Raw genomic sequence first — 26565 nt, forward strand, 5'->3', positions numbered from 1 at the left:
TATCAAGCTCAAAGTAACACCAATGAAAAGGTTAAAGTATATTATTAACAAAGTTTTTGTAGATAGATACATAAAACTCTTGTTGACTTATCTATAAACAATAACTGTTTATTTTATCAAATTTATTCAATTTCAAGGAGAACATAATGTCTCTACTGAAAAAACATCAATTAACAAGAAGGGATGGAAAGTTTTTCATAGATGATGATATTTTGTTCATGAAATGGGGTGAATGATTTTTTCAATAACATTTTGCTCATCTGTAACTTTTGATCTCATCAGTCTTTATTGATCTCATTTAATAGATAAATAGTGAACAATATTATATATGTCTTTGACACTCACTTTATTTTGACATCTCTACATATATTTTATTCTAAATAAAAGTATAATGTTACCCAAATCAAATAATTAGTGAATTATAGAGGATTTTCATTGTTCCAGATAACTCAAATCAAAATTATCCAAAAGTCATTGTAACTTTGAATGGCCACTAAAACCTCTATTTCTTTTCATAGCCTTTTCTGTATTAATACATTATATTGGTTAGATAATTAAAATTTCGGGAATGAAAGAGCACTTACCACACTATAAAATAGTGCAACCAATACATTAATATTTCAGTGTACTTAAAAATCTGCAAAAAGTGTTCAAAGTTACCCAACTTCACTGTATTTAATGACCTTTTTCGATTCTTCTTATACTTTATTTTGTTTAATGTTGAGAAATTCCTGTCTTATACAACATAATAATGCAGATACGTCATCTGGGATGTAAATTTTTTGTTTAAGTTCTTTTTCAATTTTAATTTTAGGTGATATCTGCAATACTAAAAAATAAACAAATTATTAATTAGATTTAGTAGTACTTAATAAAATCTGTGTTTCCTTTATTTAAATACATACACCTTATAAAAGCAAAATAATGGAGAACTTACTTTGATAATGTCTTAGTTTAGTGTTCCTTAAAAGTCTTACAGAATAGTTTTCTGGATCTTTTTTACACTCAGTAAAAAACTGAATAAATATTGTTTCTTTTTCAGCTTCCCTTGACTCAATAGCATAATACATCTTTAATTTTTTTTTGTAAAATTTCTTAGTTAGCAAATAGGCTTCATGAGTTTCTTTGACTTCTTGTGATAACAGTTTTTGATCTGTAATAAAAAATATTAGTAATAATAGCTAATGGAATTTTAATTTAAAAAATTATGTATGTATGTAAATATATTAAAATTATGTATTTTATTACTGATGGTAGGACATCTTGAGTCCGCATAGATAGGTATCACCACCCTATTTACTACCGTGCAGCAGTAATGCATTTTGGTTTGAAGGGTAGGACAGCAGTTGTACTGTTAATACTGAGACTTAAGTAGGCAGCGGCTTGGCTCTGCCCCTGGCATTGCTGAAGTCCATGGGCGACGGTAACCAGTCACCATCAGGTGGCAGGTATATCTTGAATTTTTGACCTGCTTGTGGTACTTGAACATTAACATATCAGGTATCTTATCTTTTAAAGTCCAATCAGTTCAAGACAAATTCTGTCACAGTATAACAATAATCCATCAAAAAACCAAACAACTAGATCTATCTTCATAAGGACACAAGCTGGAAATACTTACTCTACATAATTTACAGTAGGATTATATTATATAGTCGCTCTCATGTAATTTGTCAAAGTGGATGATAGAGCAATGAATGATGAGATGAGTTTCAACGTATGAGTTTAAAAGGAATAGAAATAAAATAAATCATCAGCAATAAAAAAATGGTTCTGATAAACAATCAAAACTACCATATTCTTGACTAGGCCCGAGTTGTGGACAACTTTAGCAATTTCTATTTAAATTTAACATAGCATAAAGTTTTTAGCTCACCACATTTATAATGATACATTTTTTATTTTATTTTGACATAATATTTAACATGATACACTGATATTAGAAGCAGAAGTTCATAAATAATGAAAACATTCTTCATTACATTAATACAATTTCAAATGGGTTTATAGAAATGTTGAATTATAAAGCATAACCCGTTACCAACTGTCAAATTCACAACAAATTTTTATATCTACACTTGAAATTGCCTATTTAGATTGGCATTCTAAGGCAATATTTGGCAGGCTGGCTAACAGTGCCTATTTGAGTGTTAGGTGATTTCAAGGGTGTGGATATTTTTAAACATGAAGTGTATTGTATAATGGCTGATTCATACTTCAAACCTGTACTGATGGCAGAATAGTGGACTATATCTGTGTGAAACCTGTTTGTATTTATACAAACCTTTTTTATAGTTCTCATATTTAGTTTGAAGAATTAAAATCTCATTAGTTTTGTTATCAACTTCTTGTCGTAATTGTTTGTTCTTATCAATAAGTAATTTAAGTTCTTCGTCGTGACTGCGGCCAGTACCACAATTATAATCAAGACGCTGAGTTTTGAATGTTTCTTCTAACAGTTTGAAAACATGGTCATTTATATAACGTAGGCTTTTCTCGAACTCTTCAAAATTCTTCTTTTCAATGTCTTCAATATTTATCTGGAAATTCCAGTCGTCTTCGAATGTGCTCATCTTAGTATCTAGCGTAGAGGATTCACGATTATTAAACTTTATAAAAATCTAAGCAACACAAGGAGACTGCTTTTCTTTCACAAATAAAAAATAATTACGAAACTGATACGAATGTCGATGTAAAAGAATTAGAAATCAATTATTCAAATATAATTTATAAGACAATTAGTGGTCAAAATTAATTGTCTTTGTAAAGGTAATCGTAATACCACAAAAATCACTCAAGTTTCACAATCAATTCAATTAAGTTTAAGTTCCGTTTAAAAATTTTAAATTTGAAATGAAAGTTCGTAACCGTTTTAGTGGTGGGAAAAACTAGTAGGTAGTAGTAGTTTTACTTTCCAAATGGAAAGGCAAAGGTATCACACCATACAGTCTTATCTTTTATATATATATATTTTTATGAAATATATTATGAAATGAAATAAAGCTGATTAATATGAAACATATGAACACCATTTTTACTGGTGGTAGGACCTCTTGTGAGTCCGCGCAGGTAGGTACCGCCACCCTGCCTATTTCTACCGTGAAGCAGTAATGCGTTTCGGTTTGAAGGGTGGGCCAGCCGTTGTGACTATACTTGATACCTTAGAACTTATATCTCAAGGTGGGTAGCGCATTTACGTTGTAGATGTCTATGGGTTCCGGTACCCACTTAACACCAGGTGAGCTATGAGCTCGTCCACCCATCTAAGCAATAAAAAAAAAAACATTTGGACTTCCTTATATGAAGCAGGAGAATATGACTTTTCTTTCTTTACGTCGGTTCTCAAAATCTAATCGTCACCTGTAGGGCACCAGTTTCTCCCGTATAATTTTCAGACTTTTATCGCCGTCTAAAAAGGCTCCAGCATACGATTCTTCTTCTCGGTCCTCTCAGTCGCTACATTCGTGACAGAGTGATCGTGGTCGTCATATTCGATTGGAGCGGCAAATTTGATTTCCCTTGCGATGTTCCGCCACCTCTTCCTACCCGAGACTATGCTACTGCATTCATTAAAACTACTTTTGACTATGTAGACTTAATTTGAATAGTCTACCGCATAGGAAACCTAACGTGTGGTCTTGTACCCTCCAACGTTGTATGAAATGGTTATCTGGAAGATGTGGGGAATATTCGTGGTTTAACAACCATGGTTTTCTTCTTAGTGTTGGTATTTCTTGATATTGTCTTCAACTTGTCCATCGCAGACCTCGTGAAGTATGATTAAAACGTTAAGATAAATCAGTGAATTGGTAATATGTAGTCTCATTATAGTTAAAGTAAATACACTATTCAGAAAATTATTAAATGTGATTGATAGAAAATATATTGAAGTGTATAATCTATGTGATAGAACTTAAAAATTTCATGTCAATATGGTAAATATAGATTACCTATATGTACTTGTTATTTACCATATTTGTACTAATTATAAATAATAGGTAGGTAGTATACTTTTTGCGGCAGTTGAAATGAGAGATTATGGCATAAGTGGTTGGCTTATAAAGATTTACTTTCGATGTCTATTTTTTAACCAGGATTACCAGGAGTGATCTGAACTTGGTGGATCAGTACTCAGTTCAGCATATTCTAGTTCAGCATATTCTAGTATTTAAAAAACGGTGTAAGTAAACTAGGAGTGGGTGATATAAATCGTATATAGATTCAATATCTATATATCGCAGCAATATCGTTGAATCCAATATCGCCCCGCACGAAATCTATATATCGATATCAGCCGATACACGATATTGCTCGATGTGATGCGCATCGCCATATCGGACCGATTCGTGAATCGAAATCAGCCGATACACGATATTGCTCGATGTGATGCGCATCGGCATATCGTACCGATTCGTTAATATCAGCAATATTCGTTTGGTTCGTATTGAATCGGCCAGAGTGAGTGAGCGCACGATAGGGATATCATGTGATGAATGAAACAGAAACGGGCATTATCCATACAATTGTAAACCTTATATTTAAGTCCATATGTCTGTAGATTATTCTTAGCGTATCAGCAGGATACAATTAAGGAAAGAAGTTTCAACTTTCGACCCTAGCTTGAATGCAGTATAGCCTATTTGCATCGTTGAATTTAATTTCACGCGCTTTGACCTTGAACTAGAATTTTTGGACAAGTGTTTATAAATACTTAAAAGTTTTTTGTGTTTGATTTTTAAAGTACACATTTTTCTATTTTTAGTTGAATCCAAGTAATTGAGTTTATTTCTTGTGTTTGTATTAAACTTTTGAAATCTACACTCTTTTGGTATATTTTGTAATTTTAAATTAAGACACAAAATACTAAAAACTGAAAATAATGTAGCCAGTCCTAAGCCTGGTAAAAGCATGAAGGAAAGTTTTTTTGATATTTTTATTTTCATGTTCTTTTTATTACTTTAAGATCATATTATAAATTGATATCAGAAAACCAACCGTATAACGTTGACTTAAATCTATATCTACTACGATATTATATCAGCGTATCGTTTCAAATCTCAAATATCATGAATCGAGAAAATCTACTAGCATCCATCAATATATAGATTCAGAAAATATATAGATTCAATATCCGATATTGATCCTCGATATATAGATACGATTCGATACGTGGCAAAACCGATATTACCCACTCCTAAAGTAAACCAGATGAATTTCAGCATAAAATTATGAAATGAGATTGAAGTTTTAGCTCACTAATGAATATTGATAACTTTTTTTATAAACTAATTCATTTTAGTAACAGTTCCCTAAACACCAAATAACGTTCCTGTCTCTCCAGATCGCAGCTACCAATTTAGGACAATAGTTCCGGAAGCAGTGCATCGATATCAACCTTCGCCTTCCCCACGCCACTCCAAGTATTCCTTTCCGAATTAGGCACGGAACTCTATTTCCGTCTTAAATATCTTTACTCAACCCTAACCTTGGCCTCTTCAAGTGTTTAGGAGGGATTGTGTTCCTAATCGATCGTCTCTCCCTCATGATCTTCAAGCAAATTAAACAGTCCCTTCGTAACAAGGTGACACTCTACAAAACTTGCATACGTTCAATCATGACCTGTGCAATTGTAGTGTTCGCTCATGCGGCCCGCACTCACGTAAACTCGCTCCAAGTCATCCTATTCCATCAGGATATATGTTGGAGCACCTTGGAACGTTGAGTATGTGTTATATGGTAGATCTTCATGACAACCTCAAGCTTTTTTTTATTGCCGGTGTAGGCAGACGAGTATATGGCCCTTCTGATGGTGAGTGGTTGAATAATCGCAGTCTAAGCAATCATTTGCCCCCGCTCACCAGTGACTCCGCCAATGCCAAGTTGCCCGGACTAAACGAGCACACACGGTCACTCCGCGATCACGGATTCAACACACGCGGACAAGGACTGTATTCATCGGGTTGTGGAATATTTAATAAATAATATTAAAATCTAGAACCAATAGAATTGTTTGTTCCCACAGATCAGATCGTTTTGGAGTACAACAGCATTGTAGAAAGTAAATAAAGATTTCTGCTCATTCCACGCTTTCTTAAATTCGTGTAATTTATAGAATATGTGGAAAAAGTCTACATTATTTTTTGAATTAAACTATCTCTGATTTAGTTTACTAATAATTAATACTTTCGTATCAGTACGATAATGTAATATTAGGCATTAAAATGCAACATAGATTACACCAATGACACTGTCGTATGATCTCCAAAGATTGAAGATCTACGAAAAATACAAATTTTAGTTTCTAATCAAAATCAACTCAATTTGGTATTGGTGGATTTTGGTACATATAATATCAATTACTGAAATCTTACCTTGTAGCTTCTATAGAAAGCAAAAAGAAATATGTAACGTTTAGTAAGTTAATCCTTAGACAAAAAATCTAGTAAAAGTTTCAAAATAAAAATATTATCAATTGTTTTAATTCAGTCATTATTTGCCTTTACAGTACTTCGATAACAGGAAAAAAAACTAATTAAGTTCTCACATTATGTATAAAAGGAGTGAGAAGCTCTTAAGTCGAAGTTTTGGATGTGGAACATTTTTTATGTATTCAAAATTATATTACAACAGTTTATCCAATGGGCCACTGTCTCAGCTGTTTCAAATCTCAAGCTAATGCTGAAATAAGAAGTATCACAGGACCCCACGCAAAAAATGATGGTGAGTATGTAGTTTACTGAGAAAAATGTTAATTAAACTAATGTTAATGTGATGTTTTCTATATTTTAGAGGTGACAGATATATCTGTTTCTGTGTCAGTTTATCCTCAAGTGGAGCCCCTTTTAAGTACTAGTGAAAATAATTTGAATACAAACATGAATAACTTGAAAGTATTGAACTCTTTTGGTGAACAAAGTTCATGTGATCCATTAAATGTGCAGAAAAACTTAGTTTGTGAAAAAACTCCTAAACTATTCAACCCAAAGTTACCATCAATTCCACGGACAATGTCATCACTAGGATCAAGTGAGAAGATATCAGAAACCAAAATAAATCTGTTATTTAACCAATATAAAGATTCTATAGAAGACGCTATCTTAGCAGAAGGCATTGAAAATCTATGTAATGACCTTAATTTAAGTCCTGATGATTTTAAAGTTTTAATATTGGCATGGAAGTTAAATGCTAGTCAAATGTGTAGATTTACAAAGTCCGAGTTTGTTCAAGGCCTAAAAAATATGAAAACTGATTCAATTAAAGGTATACAACACAAATTAGGTGACATATCTGTTGAAATGCAAAGAGAACCAGAGCAATTTAAGGATTTGTATAGATTTACCTTTAAGTTTGGGCTAGATGTTAGTTCTGGACAAAGAATCTTACCTTCAGATATAGCTATTGTTTTGTGGCGCTTAGTTTTCACAAATAATGAGCCTCCAATCTTGGATCGATGGCTGAATTACCTTGAGAAGAACCCACAAATCAGAGGCATTCCAAAAGATACATGGTACATGTTTTTAAATTTTTGTGAGTTTGTTGGAAATGATCTCAGCAGCTATGATGACACGGAAGCATGGCCCAGTTTGTTTGATGATTTCGTTGAATATGAAAATGATCAAGTTAATCAAAATGTAACCAAAAGCAGCATAAAAATTCAGGATTAAAGGTCTGTCAAATCCAGCAGTAGGTACTTTGTAGGTTGGTACTTAAGTATGATATTGAGACTGATGAAAGAATATTTGTTCAATATTGGTAGTTAGCCTTATTTCACTAAATTAGTAGATTATAAATGTGAATTTAATATTAAGTATGTCTGGATTAAAGACTGAGTGATGTTTGATGAAAGAAGTTATTGTGAATATAAAAAAGCTCTATGTTGATTTATTCTTAATGTATTGTATTCTCAATGTGTTTATTTTAGTCTTAATCTATATAAAATTAATATAAAGGGAGTTAGTACAATTTAGCTTCATTTTTCAGTGTAAATTTCACTCGAGCTATGACTATCACTGAGTTTATCTCAACACTTGCTATGTTGTAATTCAATAGTACTGTGAATGATTGCTTTATTAGAAGATCAACATGTTATAAACTCAGTTTTTGTCGTAATTTGGACACATGTCAACAAATTTTATTGTGCATATCTTGAAATTAAATTACAATTGCACACTTTCTAATAATTAGTTATTGCAGATCTTCCTTCTAGAAATAATTGTACATAAGGGAAGATATCGAAAATCATAAAGGTTTTTGAGTCTTTTAATTTAGCACAGGTTCAAGTACACAATAAAATATTTAATAAACTTAGTATTAATTTCATTTTATGAAAATCTGGAGTACATAGCAGATTGGTTTGATAACAATTTAAAATTGAAAATAAATTGAATGATTCCGAATTTCCTTCCCTCTTATAAATAATCTGCATATCAATAAGACATAATAATATGTAGTCCATATGACTGTTCTAGCGAGAATTTGAATGTTTAAGTCGCACTCATACAGCACAATAAATCAATACCTACATAAAATGGAACTGTATAACAACAGCATTAGATGAATATTTTATTAACAGATATTGGAAAAAGTACATAGTCACTATAAAATATCATAAAAAGATACGATTTTTTCCGATAGAATGTTTTTTCTTTCTTAATCACTATTTTTTGTAGGGTAAAAAAAAAAGGGTTTAATCCTACAACTGTAAATGCAATTTTTTCTATTCAAATATTCGAAATTACCACCCAAAATACTGAATTGCACACTAAATTTGCTCATCAAATAAATCAAATCTAATATACTGTTTAATCTATAAATCTAATCTGTTTTACTAAATGACTATTTGTTAACTAAAAGTAAAACTGATAATTCTGTGTGTGCAACAAAATATTTAAATCTATTTTTTTCAAACTCATCACCTATTAAACTGTTAAGAACATGAGTTATTCTAAATAAAACACCAGTTAATCAGTCGTGTTTATCTAATTAAAGTACACAAAAAATCAACTAGTGCAATCTTAATATACACTAACAATTGCAAAACAGTACGGTAACTCAGTTTTTTTTAACTAATCAATCCTTGTTATTACGACATAAAAAAAATATCTTATTGTATGATTAAGGCAGGTGTTGCTTTCGCCCGGTGGATACCGCCGCCGGGTACCGTCCCATCCTGTTGCTGGATGAAGTGGGCAAGCTGCTGGAACGCATTCTGGCGGCCGGCATCATCCAGCTTCTGGTCGGAGTGGGACCCGATCTGTTGGCGGAGCAGTATGGCTTCCGAGAGGGCCAATCAACGGGCGGGGTGGCCTTAGCGGTGTCGCTCAATATCGCCAATGCGTTTAACACCCTGCTCTGGTCCGTGATAGGGGAGGCACTGGAAAGACACGGAGTGCCCCCTACCCTCGCCGGCTGGTGGGTCCCTACTTTGAGGACAGATCAGTCACGTGTACCGGACACGGTGGGATTGTGCATCGGTTCCCAGTCGTGCGCGGTGTTCCACAGGGGTCGGTGCTCGGCCCATTTTTTTTTGGAATACCGGATATGACTGGGTGCTGAGGGGTGCCCTCCTCCCAGGCCCCCGGCGAGAGTTTTGCTGAGTCTGCCCGTCTTGCTAGCACTGGGGTGGCGCATGTCATCGGCAAAATCAGGAGATCGAGCCTCGACGTGGCGCTCAGTAAATCCGAGGCCATATGGTTCCACAGGCCCCGGAGGGTGCCACCTGTCGATGTCCATATCGTGGTTGGAGGCGTCCGTATTGGGGTCGGGGTGCAGTTGAAACACCCCGGCCTCATTCTGGACAGTCGTTCGACTTTCCGTGCTCACTTTCAGATCATGGTCCCTCGTTTGTTGGGAGTAGTCGGCGCGTCAATGGCAATGGTGGTGCGATCAATGGCCTTATATGGGGCGCCCGTGTCGGGCCAGTCACTGGCCGTGGGGTAGGGAATTTGCTGCAACAGCCGCAACGCATCTTCGCGATCAGTTCATTCATGTTTATCGAACCATCTCTTTCGAGGCGGCGTGTGTACTGGCTGAGACGCCGCCTTGGGTCCTAGAGGCGGAGGCACTCACCGCTGACTATCAGTGACCTTCGTGCCCGGGGCGTGGCGCGTTCCAGCCCCAGTGTGGTCAGAGCGCAGAGCGCCCAATCTCGGCGGTCCGTGCTGGAGTCATGGTCCAGGCGGCTGGCCGATCCTTCGGCTGGTCGTAGTCATTTATCTGATATGCAGTGGATTATTAGTCGCGAGGGCGTCGTCTATCTTCCTCCCTCTACGATCTCCTTCCTCCTGATATTCCTCTCCCCATTGATCTCAAATCTCTTCTTTCCCTTATCAACTCCCCTTTCGTTTATATTCTTAGTTCATTTATTAACCATAATAATATTAAGCTGTAGTTTGTCTGTCTTTTATCGAACTAACCCCTGTATATATATTGTGTGCGTCTTATTTGTTTTAGGTAAATCAACAGAGATCTTGTCATTAAACATTCTTAGCTACTCACTTAATTCATAGTGAATAACTGTGACCTTGCTCGTTCACGAAGCCCGCTATAGAAAGCAGAGTATTATATACACTTGACATTGGCGAAATCTAAAAGGAAACGCCACAAACCTAAGAGATAGATATTAGTCGGGAGATTTAGTTTGCTTGAATTTTAAATAGAGGAGCAATTAAAAATTCCCCTTTTTTATGAAACAATTGAAAATAACTTTATGTTTTTTTATTAGGTAAGTTACAAAAGTTTTTTTTGGTTTTTTAAACCAAATATTCAGTGGGCGAGAAAATCTCGATATTTGCTTTTTTCACTTCCTTTTCTTTTATGGATGAGGGATTACTATTGGCCCGGAGGCCTCTCCAGTTTCAACAGGACCGGTGAGCCTGCAGAGGCTCAGCCAGGAGGGGTGGGGTTTTGCTAACAGCTGTCGGAGCGCCTCGGAAGGAAACCTAACAACTCAAGGGCAGCTGCTTCGCCAATAATAAACATTAAATTATACAAATAAATAATAAATATTTACTAACAATCACGCCACGTTAACTGGTCCCGTGATAAGTTCGTAAAGAACTTGTGTTACAGGTACCAGATAACGGAAATAAATGTAAGATTTTTATTATACACATACATATATTTAATATACATCCATAACCCTGGAAAAGACATTTATATTTATCATACAAATATCTCCCCTTAGCGGGATTCGAACCCGCGACCCCCTTGTGTAGTGAACATGTCACTTACCACTACACCAGACGGCCGTTAAATGCCAATGCCAATGAATCTACTACCGGATCGGAATCGCGACGGCTGAGAAGAACCGGCAAGAAACTCAGCGGGCTGATGCATGGGTTAGGTTGCATGTCGACCTCTTTGTCGAGTTCGACGAGTAAGGTTACCTGGGTCCGTAAGCCTGCTCCTGGCGTTAGAGCTGAAGGCGTCTAATGCAAGGGTTCTGATGGATCCGTAAGAACGTGTCTAGGGCGTCGACAGTCTCTGGCTCCTGCGTGATCAGGATTCGGAGAGTAGTCAGCGGCGGCAACGATAAGGCAATTATCGAATTATCGAAGTAACGTTCCGACGCTGACTTCGTATGTTTTCGGATGAATTCGAGGCCTAGGTCGTCGTGTAGATCAACGTTCCTCACGAACCACAGCTCCGACGGCTAACCTGCAAAAGCGGGATTGTAGGGTTTGGAGGGTGTCTATGTGTGTTCGGTCCGGTCTGGCGAGCGACACGACACTCGCGTGAGTCTGAACGGGCTTTAACAAGTTTTGTAGTGTTCCGAAGGGACATTTTACTCCATTTACAGATCATAGAGTAGAGTCTGACGAGAATAAACGCGGTGCGGACAGATTTTATAAGCGGGTGGAGTGTAATGGATTGCCATTCCTATGATTTGAATGAACCACTCATCGGTTAGTGATTTATGTCTAACTGATACAAAAGGCAAGCAACCAAAAAGTAAAATTAAGTATCCTGAACGGCTGTCTTCTAAAATATCAATTCCTAATTGTGGAGAAATACCTGTACCAGAACCACCTCAAAGGTCCGATCTGCTCACTACGCCGGAAGGTAATCGAAAACGTCACATAAGATCCCGCCATTCAAGAGGCTTTCTAATCTAATGAGCCACATCTACTATCACATTATCTTAAGATGTCAATGATTTGATACGGCCTATAAATTAGGCAATTAACCAACGAAATTGCCATTTAATACACAGAAAGATTGTCATCTTTTATAAATATTTTTTATTTCTATGGTATGGCGATGGTATGATCCATATCCTTTTCCTAAACGTAACTAGATGTGTAGAAGCACAATTGCTTAACTCCAGAAGCCAGCCTACATCAAATATCAGGCCCCCCCGCCCTAGACACAGTTTAAAAAACCTTCATGTGTATCGACAGAAAAATAAATTACATGATTGGTTCGAAGTATTGTTACGCGCTGAAGTATTGTTACGCGCTGGGGTTCGGGATAAATAAAAATTTCACCAAAGTAGAACTTAACAACTGTATTCAACACTTAAAACACTTAAACACTTCACAAACACTTTAAAACTCTCAATTCGCTTGTTCCGATTCGCTTCAGGTGATCCGTTCGCTGTTTCGCTTCGAGTTCCGATTACTGAGTGACTGCGTGCCATTCCTACAACGCTTTTATAGTCGATACCTCATCCCTAGAATTATCGAGAATGTTCCACACATTCCACACCTCTAGTCGTAGTTTCAGCTATCTGTCAATAGAGGGCGTTGTAATTTTCGAGCATTCTGGATCCTTCGATATTCGTTGATAGATGGCGTTACTCTTACCGGCGTAACAGTATGTAGGCAGTACAATTTAAAAACAAATAATATTGGATATTGACAATATTAAAATACTAGTAGTAAAAGTCGTAAAGCGACCTAAAATGGTATCGGTCCGTAAAGTAACAATCACGTGTGATAATTAGTCACAAAAAATAATGAAAGGAATACCATAGTCCATCACCATTCACCATATATACCATATATACCATGCAATTGTCGGGAAGTGGCGACACTTCAACGTAACACACAGCTGGATTGTACGACCGTAAAAGATAAAAAAGTTAGATGAAGAATGAAGTCTTGAAAATATTATCTGTTGCTGCAACTTATTAAATTGTCTGATTGCCGTCTACAAGGAACAGAATATATTGTTCTAGATTTTGTTTAAATATTTCATACAGGATATATTTAAACGCAGGGATGTTTTTCGGACAAGACATTTTATATAGGCTTTTCATAGAAAAAGAGCCTACGGTCCACCTCGATCATCACAATCACTCGTGAACATAAGGCAAGAATGAACCGATAAGTTCCAGTCGCCATGTTCACTAAAAAATTTAAAAAGTTGTGTATACCCACCCGTTGACTGAAACACATATATTTATCAAAATATTTTATTACTTATCTACATAAAACTAGGTATGCTTAAGCTGTTGTTTCGTTCAATTTTACTAGTAATATATTAACGCATCTTATTTATTCCCTACAGATAACACTGTCTGTAACCTTGGCCATTAACAACGACGAACGACAATAGACGAAATATGCGCCAATAAGCTTGTAAAATATAAATAATAGTATTTAAGGCGAACTTTTTTTTTTAATATTTTGATTGCAATATTCAGGTGATTTAACTGTTTCGCGATTTTTATTTGTTTTCCCCATATAAAAACTTTTCGACACCAATCTCCAGTCGAATAAATCTTAGAATCTAGCGAGAATATTTAGGTACAAAAAAAACTGCTAGCCCCAGTTTGTTGTTCTATGACAATTCGTGATACAGATTTATACGCGAAAATTAATCTTTAGGATTTGTGGTGTAATTTTCAATTTTATTTTATACTAAATCGCAATGAGAAGCGCTAGGATAAAATCAAACAATGTGCAAAAAATTATTTTAAGCCGAATCGAATTCCAACCTACATTAAGACATTCTGACAGACGCCATAATGCGTGACGTGGAGAGGTGCAGATCTCTGGGCCCAATTTCCAATCATTAACAAGGATTTTAAATAAATTTAATCATAAGGAAACTGTAACGAGATATGCACACCTCACTGCTCTTCCGCTCATTTAAATAAATAAATAAAATCATATACAATAACTTTATAATGTATAAATTTTATTGTATTGTTAAAAGCTGACAATTTATAAAATTCATAATAAACATGGTTAATATCTTGTGGTGGAATTAATATTAATGCGCACCGCCGTGTTTATTTTCAGTGATATAAGTACTATGTGTAAATTACGATCAACAAGGCATTTCAATATTTTTACACAACTTAATTACCAAATTCTACTCCAACCAAGTTATAATTCTAAAATACAAGTGACCAAATAAGAATGAATTTAATTAAACAAACCTTATATTCCTTTTCTTTTTGTGATTAAGATGATTAACTGAATTTTAGTTTCAATCAGAATCTTAAAATGTAAAAACTATAAATCTACCACAATAAAATATTGCAAAATATATAATTCAACATAACAAGTACACATTGCAGTGTATATAAAGAAACTACAACTTCAATATGTATTTAAGTGAAATTGAACGCAAATTAAAGTAATAAGCGGGAATAAAAGTATGTAATATAAAGAATATTTAAAAAATAAACAGCACTATATAATTAACTGATATTATTATGTAAAAATATATCGTAATTACTATCAATCATATACTTATATAAGTATCAATTAGACTAATAAGATTAGAGTGACCAATTTCTAGATGGCATCAATTTGTTACTTATTAGAGATCACTCCAGCATGAAGAGTGAGAGTCTCACCATCGACAACTACAATGACATTACAACTCCAATAATTTAGCTTTTTTTGTTTTATTTTGTAGTGTTAGTTAGTACCTTTTTATATAAACCTTTAACTTTTGAGTATAAATTTATCAAAAAACAAAAAACATTTATTTCACAGTTGTGTAAAGTTTATTGAGAATGTTTGTAATTTTACATATGTTGTTAATTGAAACTTTTACAAGTTACTATCAACAACATGTAATAAGAAATATTTGAAACGATCTAACTGAATATAATAATAATAGACAACTAAATATGCAGAAAATATATTGTTTCCTATGAAAAATAATATAACAAGCTGTACTCGAGCTTTTTCAGGATTTTGAGACCCTGGAATACATTTTACATGCACTTTGCAAATATTAATAGGTTCTCAAAAGGCCTAACCTAGCTAAATTACAATGTAGTGCCGATTTACTCAATCACCTTCAAAACTTTTCCGATCGCAATGGTTTTATCTGAAAAATAATATAGATTGTATTTAGTGAAATCACATGATAAGTAACAATTTCGAAACAAAGCAGAATGCAGTTAATACAGTATCATCTGCGTCCTGATAGAGAATTAAATGGATGGAAATGGAATCATTACATTTATAGGTGAACACCGTAAATTGAATAATACTTTGCTACTAAATAGATTTCGGAAAAGGGTAAATTTTCCAAGGAATTATCATTCATTAGCATGAATCGCCAGAAGAAGCATTAGTACGATCTATATATTGAGTCTATATCTCTAGATGGTAATCAAAAAATAAAAACAATAGAATGAATTGCTATTTGATGTATGGATGTATTGGACCTTTTTGTTTCTGATGTCAAGAATTAAAAAAGGAGAGATATCAAACTTATATCAGATATTTGTATCTGTTTAAAAAGATTCTCTGCACATTTGTATTTAAATATATTTTTCAACAATGAAAGTTTTTCCACAAAATATTTCATGTTTCTGATTGTTTTTATAGCACTCCAATCAATAATTTAATTTTTACTGGTGATTGTTATTTATAACTAAGCTCTTCTAAAAGAGATGAGCAGGATTTTTAATATTAATCAAATTACTTAATAGGTTAAGTAAGTCTCAGTGACATGACTCTCGTTTGGTAATTCACTATTGTAAAAAATGACATCTGTTTTCAGATTTAGTTTTCATATCCCAAGGTAAAATGTAGTCCATGAAATGGCAACTATTTAACCTAAGTTGGCTGTGAGCTCATATATTCAATATGCCAGTTTAAAACAACTTACTTTCGTCTCTTAATGTGAACCTGCCCATTTGAGCAAATTTTTTGAATGGTTCTAAGCATATAACTCCTGCACATTCTATCCTCATAATAGCAACCTGATCTTGTTTCACAAAGCGTGGTCTCGTTTTCGACTTCTCTCCAGTCTTTTTGTCAACCAAACAAATCAAAGCCTGGAAATTATATAAAAAATAAATATATTTTTTTTTTTATTTTTTTTTTTTATTGCTTTGATGGATGGACGAGCTCACAGGCCACCTGGTGTAATGTGGTTACTGGAGCCCATAGACATCTACAACGTAGATGCGCCACCCACCTCGAGATATAAGTTCTAAGATCTCAGTATAGTTACAACGGCTGCCCTACCCTTCGAACCGAAACGCATTACTGCTTCACGGCAGAAATAGGCAGGGTGGTGGTACCTACCCTTGCGGACTCACAAGAGGTCCTACCACCAGTTTTACACCTATTAAAATTTTAGCACCTAATGCATTACATTTGTCAATAGTCTGCAAACTTATATATAAATTTGAATATTGCTGGTGATAAAACATATGATGACCACGCACAAGTAGTTATACTAACAGAGTGCCAAGAAATAGTTCATATCCGACCTAGGCGACGGAGCAACTCAGAGCCGCCGTCGCTCGATTCGTGTCTTGTCGGATCGCCCGCGTTCACTCTTCTATATTTTTGGGTTCCTCAAGCACCAAACACTGTCCTCGCCCAACTCATAGATTACGGCGAAGAGTTTACATGCGAACTAACTCAAAGACACACCCCACTGAGTTTCTCGCCGAGTCTCCTAAGTGGGTCGCGATTCTGATCCGGCGGTAGCTGCTGCGAAGCATTGCTCTTGATAGGGCTAGTGTTAGCAAATTCTCTTAGGTTGCTCCCGTGAGCTCACCTACCCATCCGCGCGTAGCTGGAATAGCCCCTTAGGCTACCAGCTAATAAGGAGGAAAAAAAGAAGTAGTAATATATTATGGTTTTAAGACTGTCCGACTCGTTTCAGTCGTTTCCCATTTTACAATAATTGGGACTTCAACCTCATGTCATAAGGTGAGCGGCAGCATTCACGTTGTGATGTCTATAGGCTCTCAGATAACCGCTTAACGTCAGGTGAGCCGTGAACTCGTTGACTCATTTAAGTAAATAAAAAAGGAAATTTCTATGTGATTAATATGATGTGAGCTTACTATTTTTAATTAATCTAGAGAGTTATATTTAAAGTGAGGGTAGATTGAAGAATATATTCCTGTTTGTACCATACACCAAAAAATGTGCATGCACATTCATGTAAAGGAACAACACACTGATCTAGTGATTTTGCAGTTTGCAGTTTAACCTTAATTATATTGTTCTCAGGTAAGTGTAAATAATACGTAGAGTGCGAGGTTTTGAATATAAAAAAATATTAATTTGTTTCTCTACCTAATCGCAGGTAACATAAGAGATTACGGATGGGTTTGTGAGCTCACACCTGAGAGAATATGTTAACACTAGCCGTAGCAAGAGCGGTGCTTCGCCGAATCTACCAACTAATATGAATCGGAACCCTCTGAGAAGATAAGGCGAGAAACTTTGGGTTTCCTAGCACATAGACACCTAGGCTAGGTTGCACACGAGAACGATGAACGAGGCTCGGGGTGCCTTAAAGTACCGAGAGTGGATCAGGAGGATACGATACGATATGTTAAGGGCAACGGCGGCATTGTGTTGCCTCGTTGCCTGGGTCGGATATGTAGTTGGAGGCGGCCACGACAGGAGGGTTATAGTGTCGCGCCGCTTTTTTTAAGATAAAATCAATGACTATTGCAGAATGATTTCAAAAACTTAAAACATTTTCTTCTTTCCTTGTTCCCCCTAATTCTTTTAATAACTAACAGAGTTAAAATCATCTTGAAAACAATATGGTTTGTTTGAAATCTAACAATCTGGAATTTACCTTAACAGTAATTTCTTCAGCAGCACAGTGTATGTGCATAACAGCAGAGTAACCAGCACAAATGATGGATTTGTGTTCTAGAATCACAACTTGGGCATCGAAAACCTGTAAAAAAATCAATCGAATTTCACTGATAGATATTAAAATATGGGAAAAATAAAATATTATGGGAATGATAAAGAATATCAAGTTATAAAAAGTTGCAACAGAAAATTTAAAAATCTAGAATTAATACTAAAGTCCAAATGTATAGTAACATTTTGTAAACAAATTTAATACTATTTCGCATAAATTATCTTACTCTTCCTGTCGTAATCGGTTCGGTTACGTCGCAAAGAACAAAACCAGGAGATACATCTTCTTCTTCAATTCCTTTAAGTTTTACTTTGACATTTTCACCAGGCCCAATAGAGGTTACCTCAATGTCATCGGACCAAAGTTGATCAACTGTTACTTGCACCTGTGTTTAATGTTTAATTAAGGTTAATATTCACAGTCAATTTATTAAATTTATACAAGTTATGTTTTAAATATGCTATTTTTACCCTGTTTGGCATCAGAAATAATGTACTGGATTTACGTGTAGTTCCCGCTTCCACCTTGCCCATGAGGACCGTTCCCATGTCCTTATATTTATCAACAACAGGCATAATAAATGGACCATCGATCTTACGGTTTAGAGACGGAAGCTCGTCGATGAGTTGGATAAAAGATGGTCCACGGTACCATGGGCATACATCTTCAGTTAGCTGAAAAAATATATGACATATAAAACAATATTTACACAGAAAGACAATAAATAATATAACTGAAAATACATACTCGTTCTAATAAACCTTGTCCAGTTTGGCCGGAAACAGGAAGGAAGGATAGGTCTTTCGCTGTATTGAAACCCAATTTCTTAAGATAAGGCAAAATTTTGTCTCGACATTCATTATATCTATAAAAATTATATAAAAAATTGTAGTGATTAGGCCTACAAACTTAATACTAGCAACAAATATTCATCAACAGCCTTCTTTATAAATGCAAAAGATAGATACCATGTGTAGATTTAGATATTATGGGTAAATGTTTTGATAAAAATTACTTAACAGGAATGCACTACACTTGAGTCGACTATTATCAAAGCCGGCAATCTGACTTTTGGACAATGATTGGTAAATCAGAAAAACGAATTATTGACTTTGTATTCCATTGGCAGTCACAAAACTCTTCGGAACGACATCTTAGATAAATAACAGGTTAACTATTAACCTTTATTTAATGCAGGTTTTGAACCGTATTCTTTGAAGGAGACGATTATATTCAAATCAATCTGTATTGACATATCAATAATTTTTTTTTGTCCAAATGCACAGATTGCCACCTTTGATAATAGACGACTCACTTTATTTATTATGATTGTTAGCGTTTTTAATACTTAGATGAGTGAATGAGTTCAGGGACCACTTTTTTAGTGTACTGATACTTACACAAATTACAATTGAATACCACCATCAGTTAAACATAAGGTAGAAATCCCCATTGTCATAAGATATAAATCACAAAATTCCTACCATCAAACCAGAATGGATAACTGTGGATGCTATAGAAATAAGCACATATGCTATAGACACAAGCAAGGTGTTATGATGGTAATGGTATCAACCTACAAGAGCATACAATACACTCTACCATAAGTGATATACAGTATAAATTGCATATATTTTTGGGAAGTTTGTTTTTCATTACAAGATGGTTTTTTTCACTGAGGACCCCCCTACGGGATATGAATATGACTGCAGTAGTCGCATCACTTGAGAGAATACCGGGTATCTGATCGTATCGGTATCTTATCTTATCTCTACATTTCGACACTTGAAAGGCAAACGTGACTGAGCGACAATGTGTGAACTTTACAGTAGACTAATTTAAAGTTGAAATACCTGAAAAAAATTCTATTTTAATGAATCTAGCTGTAGGATTGAAATGATTTTAATAGACCTAGAAATACATTTTTTTGTGCATCGAATATGGTTATTGCCTATCATTTATGTACAAAGCATTTATTGTCGCTTAGTCACGTTTGCCTTTCAAGCGTCGATATGAACTCAAACTGTTTATAGAACCTGGTTTTTGTCAAGAAGTGATACATGGTTGTTAAAGTACAATTTTTTTATAAGTTTAATGTTGTCCTTCCCTCTTTACTAAAAACCTTTTTTTATATTTCAATCATCACAAAATAGACATAATATTATGATTAGAGCTAATCCTTCGAGATTTTATAGGTCGGAATAATATTCTAAGATAATAAGATAGTTTTATTTTATTTAGTTATATATTATATAATTTACCTTTTCTCATCCCAGTTAACTGTTGGATCATCCATCTTGTTTACAAGTGCTACCAAATGTTTCACTCCAGCTGTTTTAGCTAACATCGCATGTTCACGAGTTTGTCCTCCTCTGTCGAAACCCGTTTCGAATTCGCCTTTACGTGCAGAAATGACCTGTAATTATGTGTAAAATAAATGTTTATTTTATCCAATAGCATCTTCCTCAATTTCGAGTTCTACTTTCAAGAGTAGAAATGGCTATTATTCTATCTTTATGAATGAAGGAGAGGGTAGTGGTATCAAATCTATATGGACTCCAGTGACCACTTAGTACCACTTAGTAAAATATTCACCCAAAACAATAAAATACGAAAAATAAAACAATTGACCATTATAGGACGTTGAAATAAATTTTCTGCATTATTTAATGTTGTTTTTCTCTTTATTTTCAACTAGTTGAACCCAGCCACGCTCTGTTGTGACCATTTCACTAATTGTAACTAAAAAAATAGTTTCTTAAGCCATCAGATATTAATGATACTGTAACAGAAACCCAAAGTACCGACAACAAGAAGGTTTCATTGTGTAAGTTTCATTTCAATTGACAAACATACAAAGAAATGTAATTATTTATAAATTTTGCACCCCCTAAATTTTCTACTTGTCACTTTGTACTTTATATTTAAGCATGTATAGATGTAAATATTTTATTTTCTATGATACATACCAATACAGCGAGGTCAGCTTGAGCAGCCCCACCAATCATGTTTGGAACAAAACTTTTGTGTCCAGGGGCATCAAGAATTGTAAAATGCTTCTTTTCAGTCTCAAAATAAGCTCTTCCAACTTCTACTGTTTTGCCTTTGTCTCGTTCTAATAAAATTAAAGTATTGACTGTTAAAATTACATCAGATGTACATAATTTATAATTGTTACTTAAATTTGATAATTCCACAAGTTTCTGTACATTTGCTACATTACTAGCTAGTCATACATGTTGTTGAGGTGATCACATTGAATTTAACTAACTATATAAATGTTTCAGTAACTTTCACCTTCTTGATTTGTGTCCAGTGCCCATGATAAGTACCATGATTCTCTTGATTTCTCTCTCGCTTCTCTTTCATATTTTTCTAATGTTCTTTTGTCGACCATTCCAGTGAGTGACATTATTTGACCACCAATAGTCGACTTTCCTGCATCTATAATTGAAAATAAATTCATTGGTCATTGTCAATTTCTTTACTGCCTTGGTTAGTGACATTGACGATTGTACAATGAAGTCCTGGGTATTTCTAAATTAATCAGTTTATTTGAATGAGATAATTAGCACTCAGGGCCTAGGTGTACTTAATTGAAGGCTTCAAGGTACTCACTTGATTGTTACATTGTACTAACTTTTCTAAGTTATTAAATATCATATTTTGGGATCTTAGCAGATAAATACAAATGAAGCTTAAAATCAGAATTCCACATTAGATCGATCAACAATATAGACCGTCAAGCTACTATCACATTAATCATGAACTTACATAATTATTTTCAAATAACAGAATTTAAATTGGATCTTAAACAATGGAGCCTACCAACAAATAAACTAACATTCCAAATAACTGAGTGTGGCAGAGCAAAATCATAGTCTTAAAATTAGGAAAATCTTATATGCAGGTGATTTTGACATTATAGACTAGACCATCTAGAAATAAAATTAATAACCTCTTAGCTAACCACAATTATATTTGTGGAGAAGGGGGTTAACATAACTGTTATTTTTAAGCTGGAAGATTTGTATGTTTATTAGCTGTCTTTCAATTATCGACATTAGAGGCTTAATCAGATCTTTATGACGCATGATCATAAATAAGTAAGTAATAATAAATTAACATTTTAAGAATTGTATGAGATTATACAAATATAGTTAACAAGAAGGGTTACAGCTAATCCTCTGTAGAGAGCTTAGGTATATGGTATCTAATAACTAATCCTATGCTCTTCAAGTGCATAGCAGTGCCTATGCCTTTACTGCTGTGTGATAAAAAGATAAACTAAACACCTGTGGTAGCTAGTGGAGATCTTAGCAGAGGTCATGTAGGTTTGTGTTGTTAAAATTACAGAAAAAGTCAATTTAGAAGCAGTTGTCTTATTGCAATACTAAAGAAATAGAACTTACCTACATGTCCTATAAATACTACATTTACATGTTCTTTTTTGCTTCGTGTATCTTCTACTCGTGGTGGTTTTTTCTTTGGAATCTTTTTTGTTAATTCACCATCCTCCTGGACAAAAACATATACAAATGCGTACAAATGAACCAAAATGGTATTAAGGGTAAATTTTCAAAAAAGTTTTAAGTATTGCTAGAAAATTCTGATACATTATTTGCCTAAAATATTGTAAATGTTTTTAACAACTAGCAATTATGGAATTTGTTGATCTAATTTTTAGTACTCTTATGAGACAATCTGTTTTAAGTCTGTGTAATCGTTCAAAATATTTAGCTAAATTTGAACAACAATGCTAACGAAATCTATTTATGGCAAACACTAAATAATACTAAAAAAGACTACCACACAACTTAAGCATTATCTTAGCTAAACATGTTGAAAATAAACAAAGCAAAGATAAATGACGTGTGGTTAGAGGAATTAACTAAAAATAATACAATTTAAAAAAAACTTCATCAACTACATATAAAAATAAACATTCTCTTTTTTTATTGTTATGATGAGTGGACAATCTTATGGCCCGTCTGGTGTTAAGTGGTCACCGCATCAACGTCAATGCCACCACTAACCTTGACAAATGACTTCAAAGGCTGTTTTGAACCAAAATGCATTACTGCTTTATGACAGAAATAGATAACATAGACTTTCTGAGCATTCTGCTTAAGTTCTTCCATTACTTATTTTTAATTCTCTTGGGATTTGTAATTTATGAAAAAGAAGAAAGCATTCATGCATACGTTAGGATTTGTGTTTCCTACTTGTGTATCCAATTCTTCTTCTTCCGGTTCATTGTTTTCTTCAGGTGTGAGTAGTGCATCATCAGCCTCAACTTCCCAGCTGTCTGCAGTGGGCGAGACATCGGGCGGGACAGATGCAGTAGTAGGTGGTGGTTCTTCAACACGTGGAGAAGCAGATGCTGCACCACCATCACTGCTTTCTCCGCCTCCATCGCCACATCCTTCAAATGTGTAAACATAGGCCTCATTATCACATCTGTCCACTTGTCACACTTGTTTACTCTAGAATAGATAAGAGAAAAATCACTGATTCATTTTTGTAATGTAGTAGCAACTGAATTTTACATCACTTAAAAAACCTCAACATTATTTTCACAAAAACTTACAATAATTTACATAATGTAAGAGTTTTACAATATTTAGAAGTTTAAGTGTCTAGTCACAAAAGGTAGAATAACTTTTTGCAATTATGAGCTTTATATAAAATATCCCTTAAATGCTAATTACAATAGTAATATTCACAGATTAAATTTTAGAATATTAAATATTCAAGTAATAGTATGATTATCAGATATGGATCAACTTTAGAGCTATGATGAAAATCTAAGATTTGTACAACAAATTTCATAACATTATGCCATTTTTATCATTTAAACCAAAACAAAATATGACAATAACAATCCTTACAGTTAATTTACATATAAAATTAAATATAGTGTAATTGTAGTGTTATTAAACATCATAAAACACCAGATGTAAGTTAAAGTGAAAGCTTCATTTCAAACTTCAATTTACTGAATTGTTTGTAATTTCGTTCAAACACTACAAAACACTTTTCACAACATTAGGTATAAAAATGAAAAAGAGAAAGTGGATTGAAAGGGAGTGGAAGCGGCATGCCGCGTGCTGGTAATAACCCGTTAGAACTGGATACGAAAAAAATAGATATCGGACATTGGTAGGTTCGTTTGGTCACGTCTGAAATCTAAGGATCTGTTAAAATAATACTTTACTTTAGGAACATTAAAACTGCTGTGAAGATGCAGTTAATTCAATATCGAGATGTATTTTTATGAATTTGGAATTGACTAAAGTTTTATTACCTTCAGAAAATGACAAGACGAACTTACCGTTTAAGACGGGACTCCCGGCTGAATTCGAAGAACCGCTTTCTGATTTCTGGGGGGAGGTAGGGGAATCGGTACTATCGCTAGCCTGAGAAGGCTTAGAAAAAGAAGGCACGAATTCCATGGCATTTACATTCAACGTGGAAATTTTTGAAGACACATCATTAGAATCCTTTGCACCTTTTTCACCTATTATTTCCGCTTCATTTTCCCATGAATCCGGAGCACCGTTATTGGACATTATAGTTGCAGAGCGTAAAATAAATAATTTGGTCTTCTTTCCCGGTTAATTAAAATTATTTAGATTCTGTTCCCACTAGATCCGCGTGTGTCTTTATCTTGAACCGGAAGTTCATGGCAAATTGCCAAAAATGTTATTTGACATCTAATAAATTTAAACTTGAAAAATATCTTTAAAATTTCCCTGAGTAACTTTTTTAAAGTTGTAATTAAATTATAATAAATATTCGTTTTATTTAAGCTGAAGTAAAGTTACGAATATAGATAATGATTTAATAAATCTGTAAATGACTTCTTGTTTCCGTTTTTGGAACAACTTCGAAGTCGGATACATTGTGTAGGTAGTAGTTTATGGTTTAATATTTTGCTAGTTCAGCCTTCGTAGTTGGTGATTGTATGATGTTTGTATAAATTTCACTTAAATATTCTACTAAGTTTTTTTCATCCATTTTCGAGATTCGTAAATATATTTAAAACTTTTAAGATTTCATTTACAGTTTGGAAAATTTACACGCCTTAGTCGCAGATAACCACAAAAATGTTAGTGCTAATTTTACTATTTGAAATTATGTCTTTTAAATTCTAATGATCTTAGATGTTTTTTTTTATTTGTTTTTTTATTGCTTAGATGGGTGACGAGCTCACAGCCCACCTGGTGTAAAGTGGTTACTGGGGCCCATAGACATCCACAACGTAAATGCGCCACCCACCTTGAGATATAAGTTCTAAGGTCTTAAGTAAGTTACAACGGTTGCCCCACCCTTCAAACCGAAACGCATTACTGCTTCACGCAGAAATAAGCAGGGTGGTGGTACCTACCCGCGCGGACTCACAAGAGGTCCTACAACCAGTAATTACGCAAATTATAAATTTGCGGGTTTGATTTTTATTACACGATGTTATTCCTTCACCGTGGAAATCAATCGTGAACATTTGTTGAGTACGCATTTTATTAGAAAAATTGGTACCCGCCTGAGATTCGAACAACGGGTGCATCGCTTAACACGAATGCACTGGACGTCTTATTCCTTAAGCCACGACGACGATGTATATGATTATGGTTTGTTAATTAAAAAAAAATTAACTTAACTTTTAATCCTGCGTGCTAACCATATTTTACAAAGTAATAATATTCTATTCTATCCACCGTAGCATCTACGGATATGATACAGATTTAATAGGTACTAATATCCAAATAGACATTACAACGTAAATACTGCCACCCAGCTTTGTTTAACCGAACCATTCTTGCACCAAAATTGATATAGGACATAATAAAAAGCAATTGTTCAGATTTGAAATATGTTAAGAATTAACTTAAATTATATTAAATGAGTCCAGATGAGTCTAAGTAGGTGATTGATGAGATTAGCATAATAAAAGTTGAAACCTGATATTAACTCCTTTCGTTCTTGATAGATTGTCTTTGATCCTTTAAAGTAGTAAAAACTAATAATAATGAGACTTCTAGCAATAGGTTGACGAATGGAAAAAAACTTTTTTAAATAGTTTCTGTGGTCGGCTTTGGCCCCTCAATACTAACATTACAAATAATCTACTTTTGAAGTAAAACAGTAGGTTTCAGCTTACTATATTGAACTGTAACTTGAACTGTAAGTGCACTTTCCAAGATAAACAATTTTTGGAGTTTACTCCTTAAGAATCGATTTACATATATAGGCCCGGGGTATGAAAATTATGGGGACCAAAATCGTACTAGCATGTCACACGAAATGCGTTATGCGCCTGATTGGCTCCTGATTGCGTGATGCGTGCGCGCGCCAATCAGGAGCCAACGCGCGGCCGCGTTATCGCAGGTGACGCCGGGCTGCTGCGCCGGCAGTCCGCCACAAAGCCTCGTACTGATCGCGCGTTTCTCTCATTATTGTATT

At 34.5% G+C, this 26565-nt stretch overlaps 3 protein-coding genes across 5 annotated transcripts; 1 reads left to right on the forward strand and 2 right to left on the reverse strand.

The window, feature by feature from the left end:
• Window positions 1–250: 250 nt before the first annotated feature.
• Window positions 251–3929, reverse strand: LOC101745476 (uncharacterized). 2 transcript variants are annotated; one of them, XM_062673360.1, is made up of 4 exons: window positions 3361–3929; window positions 2285–2581; window positions 938–1153; window positions 251–829 (listed from the first exon to the last, which is right to left on the reverse strand). In XM_062673360.1, the coding sequence occupies exons 2-4, from the start codon at window positions 2571–2573 to the stop codon at window positions 699–701; spliced, it is 636 nt and encodes a 211-aa protein (XP_062529344.1). In that variant the 5' UTR covers window positions 2574–2581; window positions 3361–3929; the 3' UTR covers window positions 251–698. The 2 variants fall into 2 exon arrangements, with proteins under 2 accessions (XP_062529344.1, XP_004927035.1); XM_004926978.4 differs by having other exon boundaries at window positions 2285–3900.
• Window positions 3930–6288: 2359 nt separating this feature from the next.
• LOC692802 (defective in cullin neddylation protein) lies at window positions 6289–7898 on the forward strand (the record flags this gene model as incomplete). The annotated part of the gene is given in 4 exon segments (NM_001046649.1): window positions 6289–6414; window positions 6506–6720; window positions 6790–7657; window positions 7660–7898. Coding segments are annotated over 3 exon segments (978 nt in total). The 5' UTR covers window positions 6289–6414; window positions 6506–6638.
• Window positions 7899–13403: 5505 nt separating this feature from the next.
• Elf (Ef1alpha-like factor) lies at window positions 13404–24764 on the reverse strand (the record flags this gene model as incomplete). Of its 2 annotated transcripts, none has more annotated exon segments than NM_001111344.1 (12): window positions 13404–15294; window positions 16084–16252; window positions 18028–18132; window positions 18329–18487; window positions 18573–18776; window positions 18850–18967; window positions 20364–20518; window positions 21072–21217; window positions 21400–21546; window positions 22515–22620; window positions 23328–23527; window positions 24437–24764. In NM_001111344.1, coding segments are annotated over 12 exon segments (1791 nt in total). In that variant the 5' UTR covers window positions 24675–24764.
• Between the last annotated feature and the right edge of the window lie 1801 nt (window positions 24765–26565).

Source organism: Bombyx mori, chromosome 17, assembly GCF_030269925.1.
Source record: "Bombyx mori chromosome 17, ASM3026992v2".
Lineage (NCBI taxonomy): Eukaryota > Metazoa > Arthropoda > Insecta > Lepidoptera > Bombycidae > Bombyx > Bombyx mori.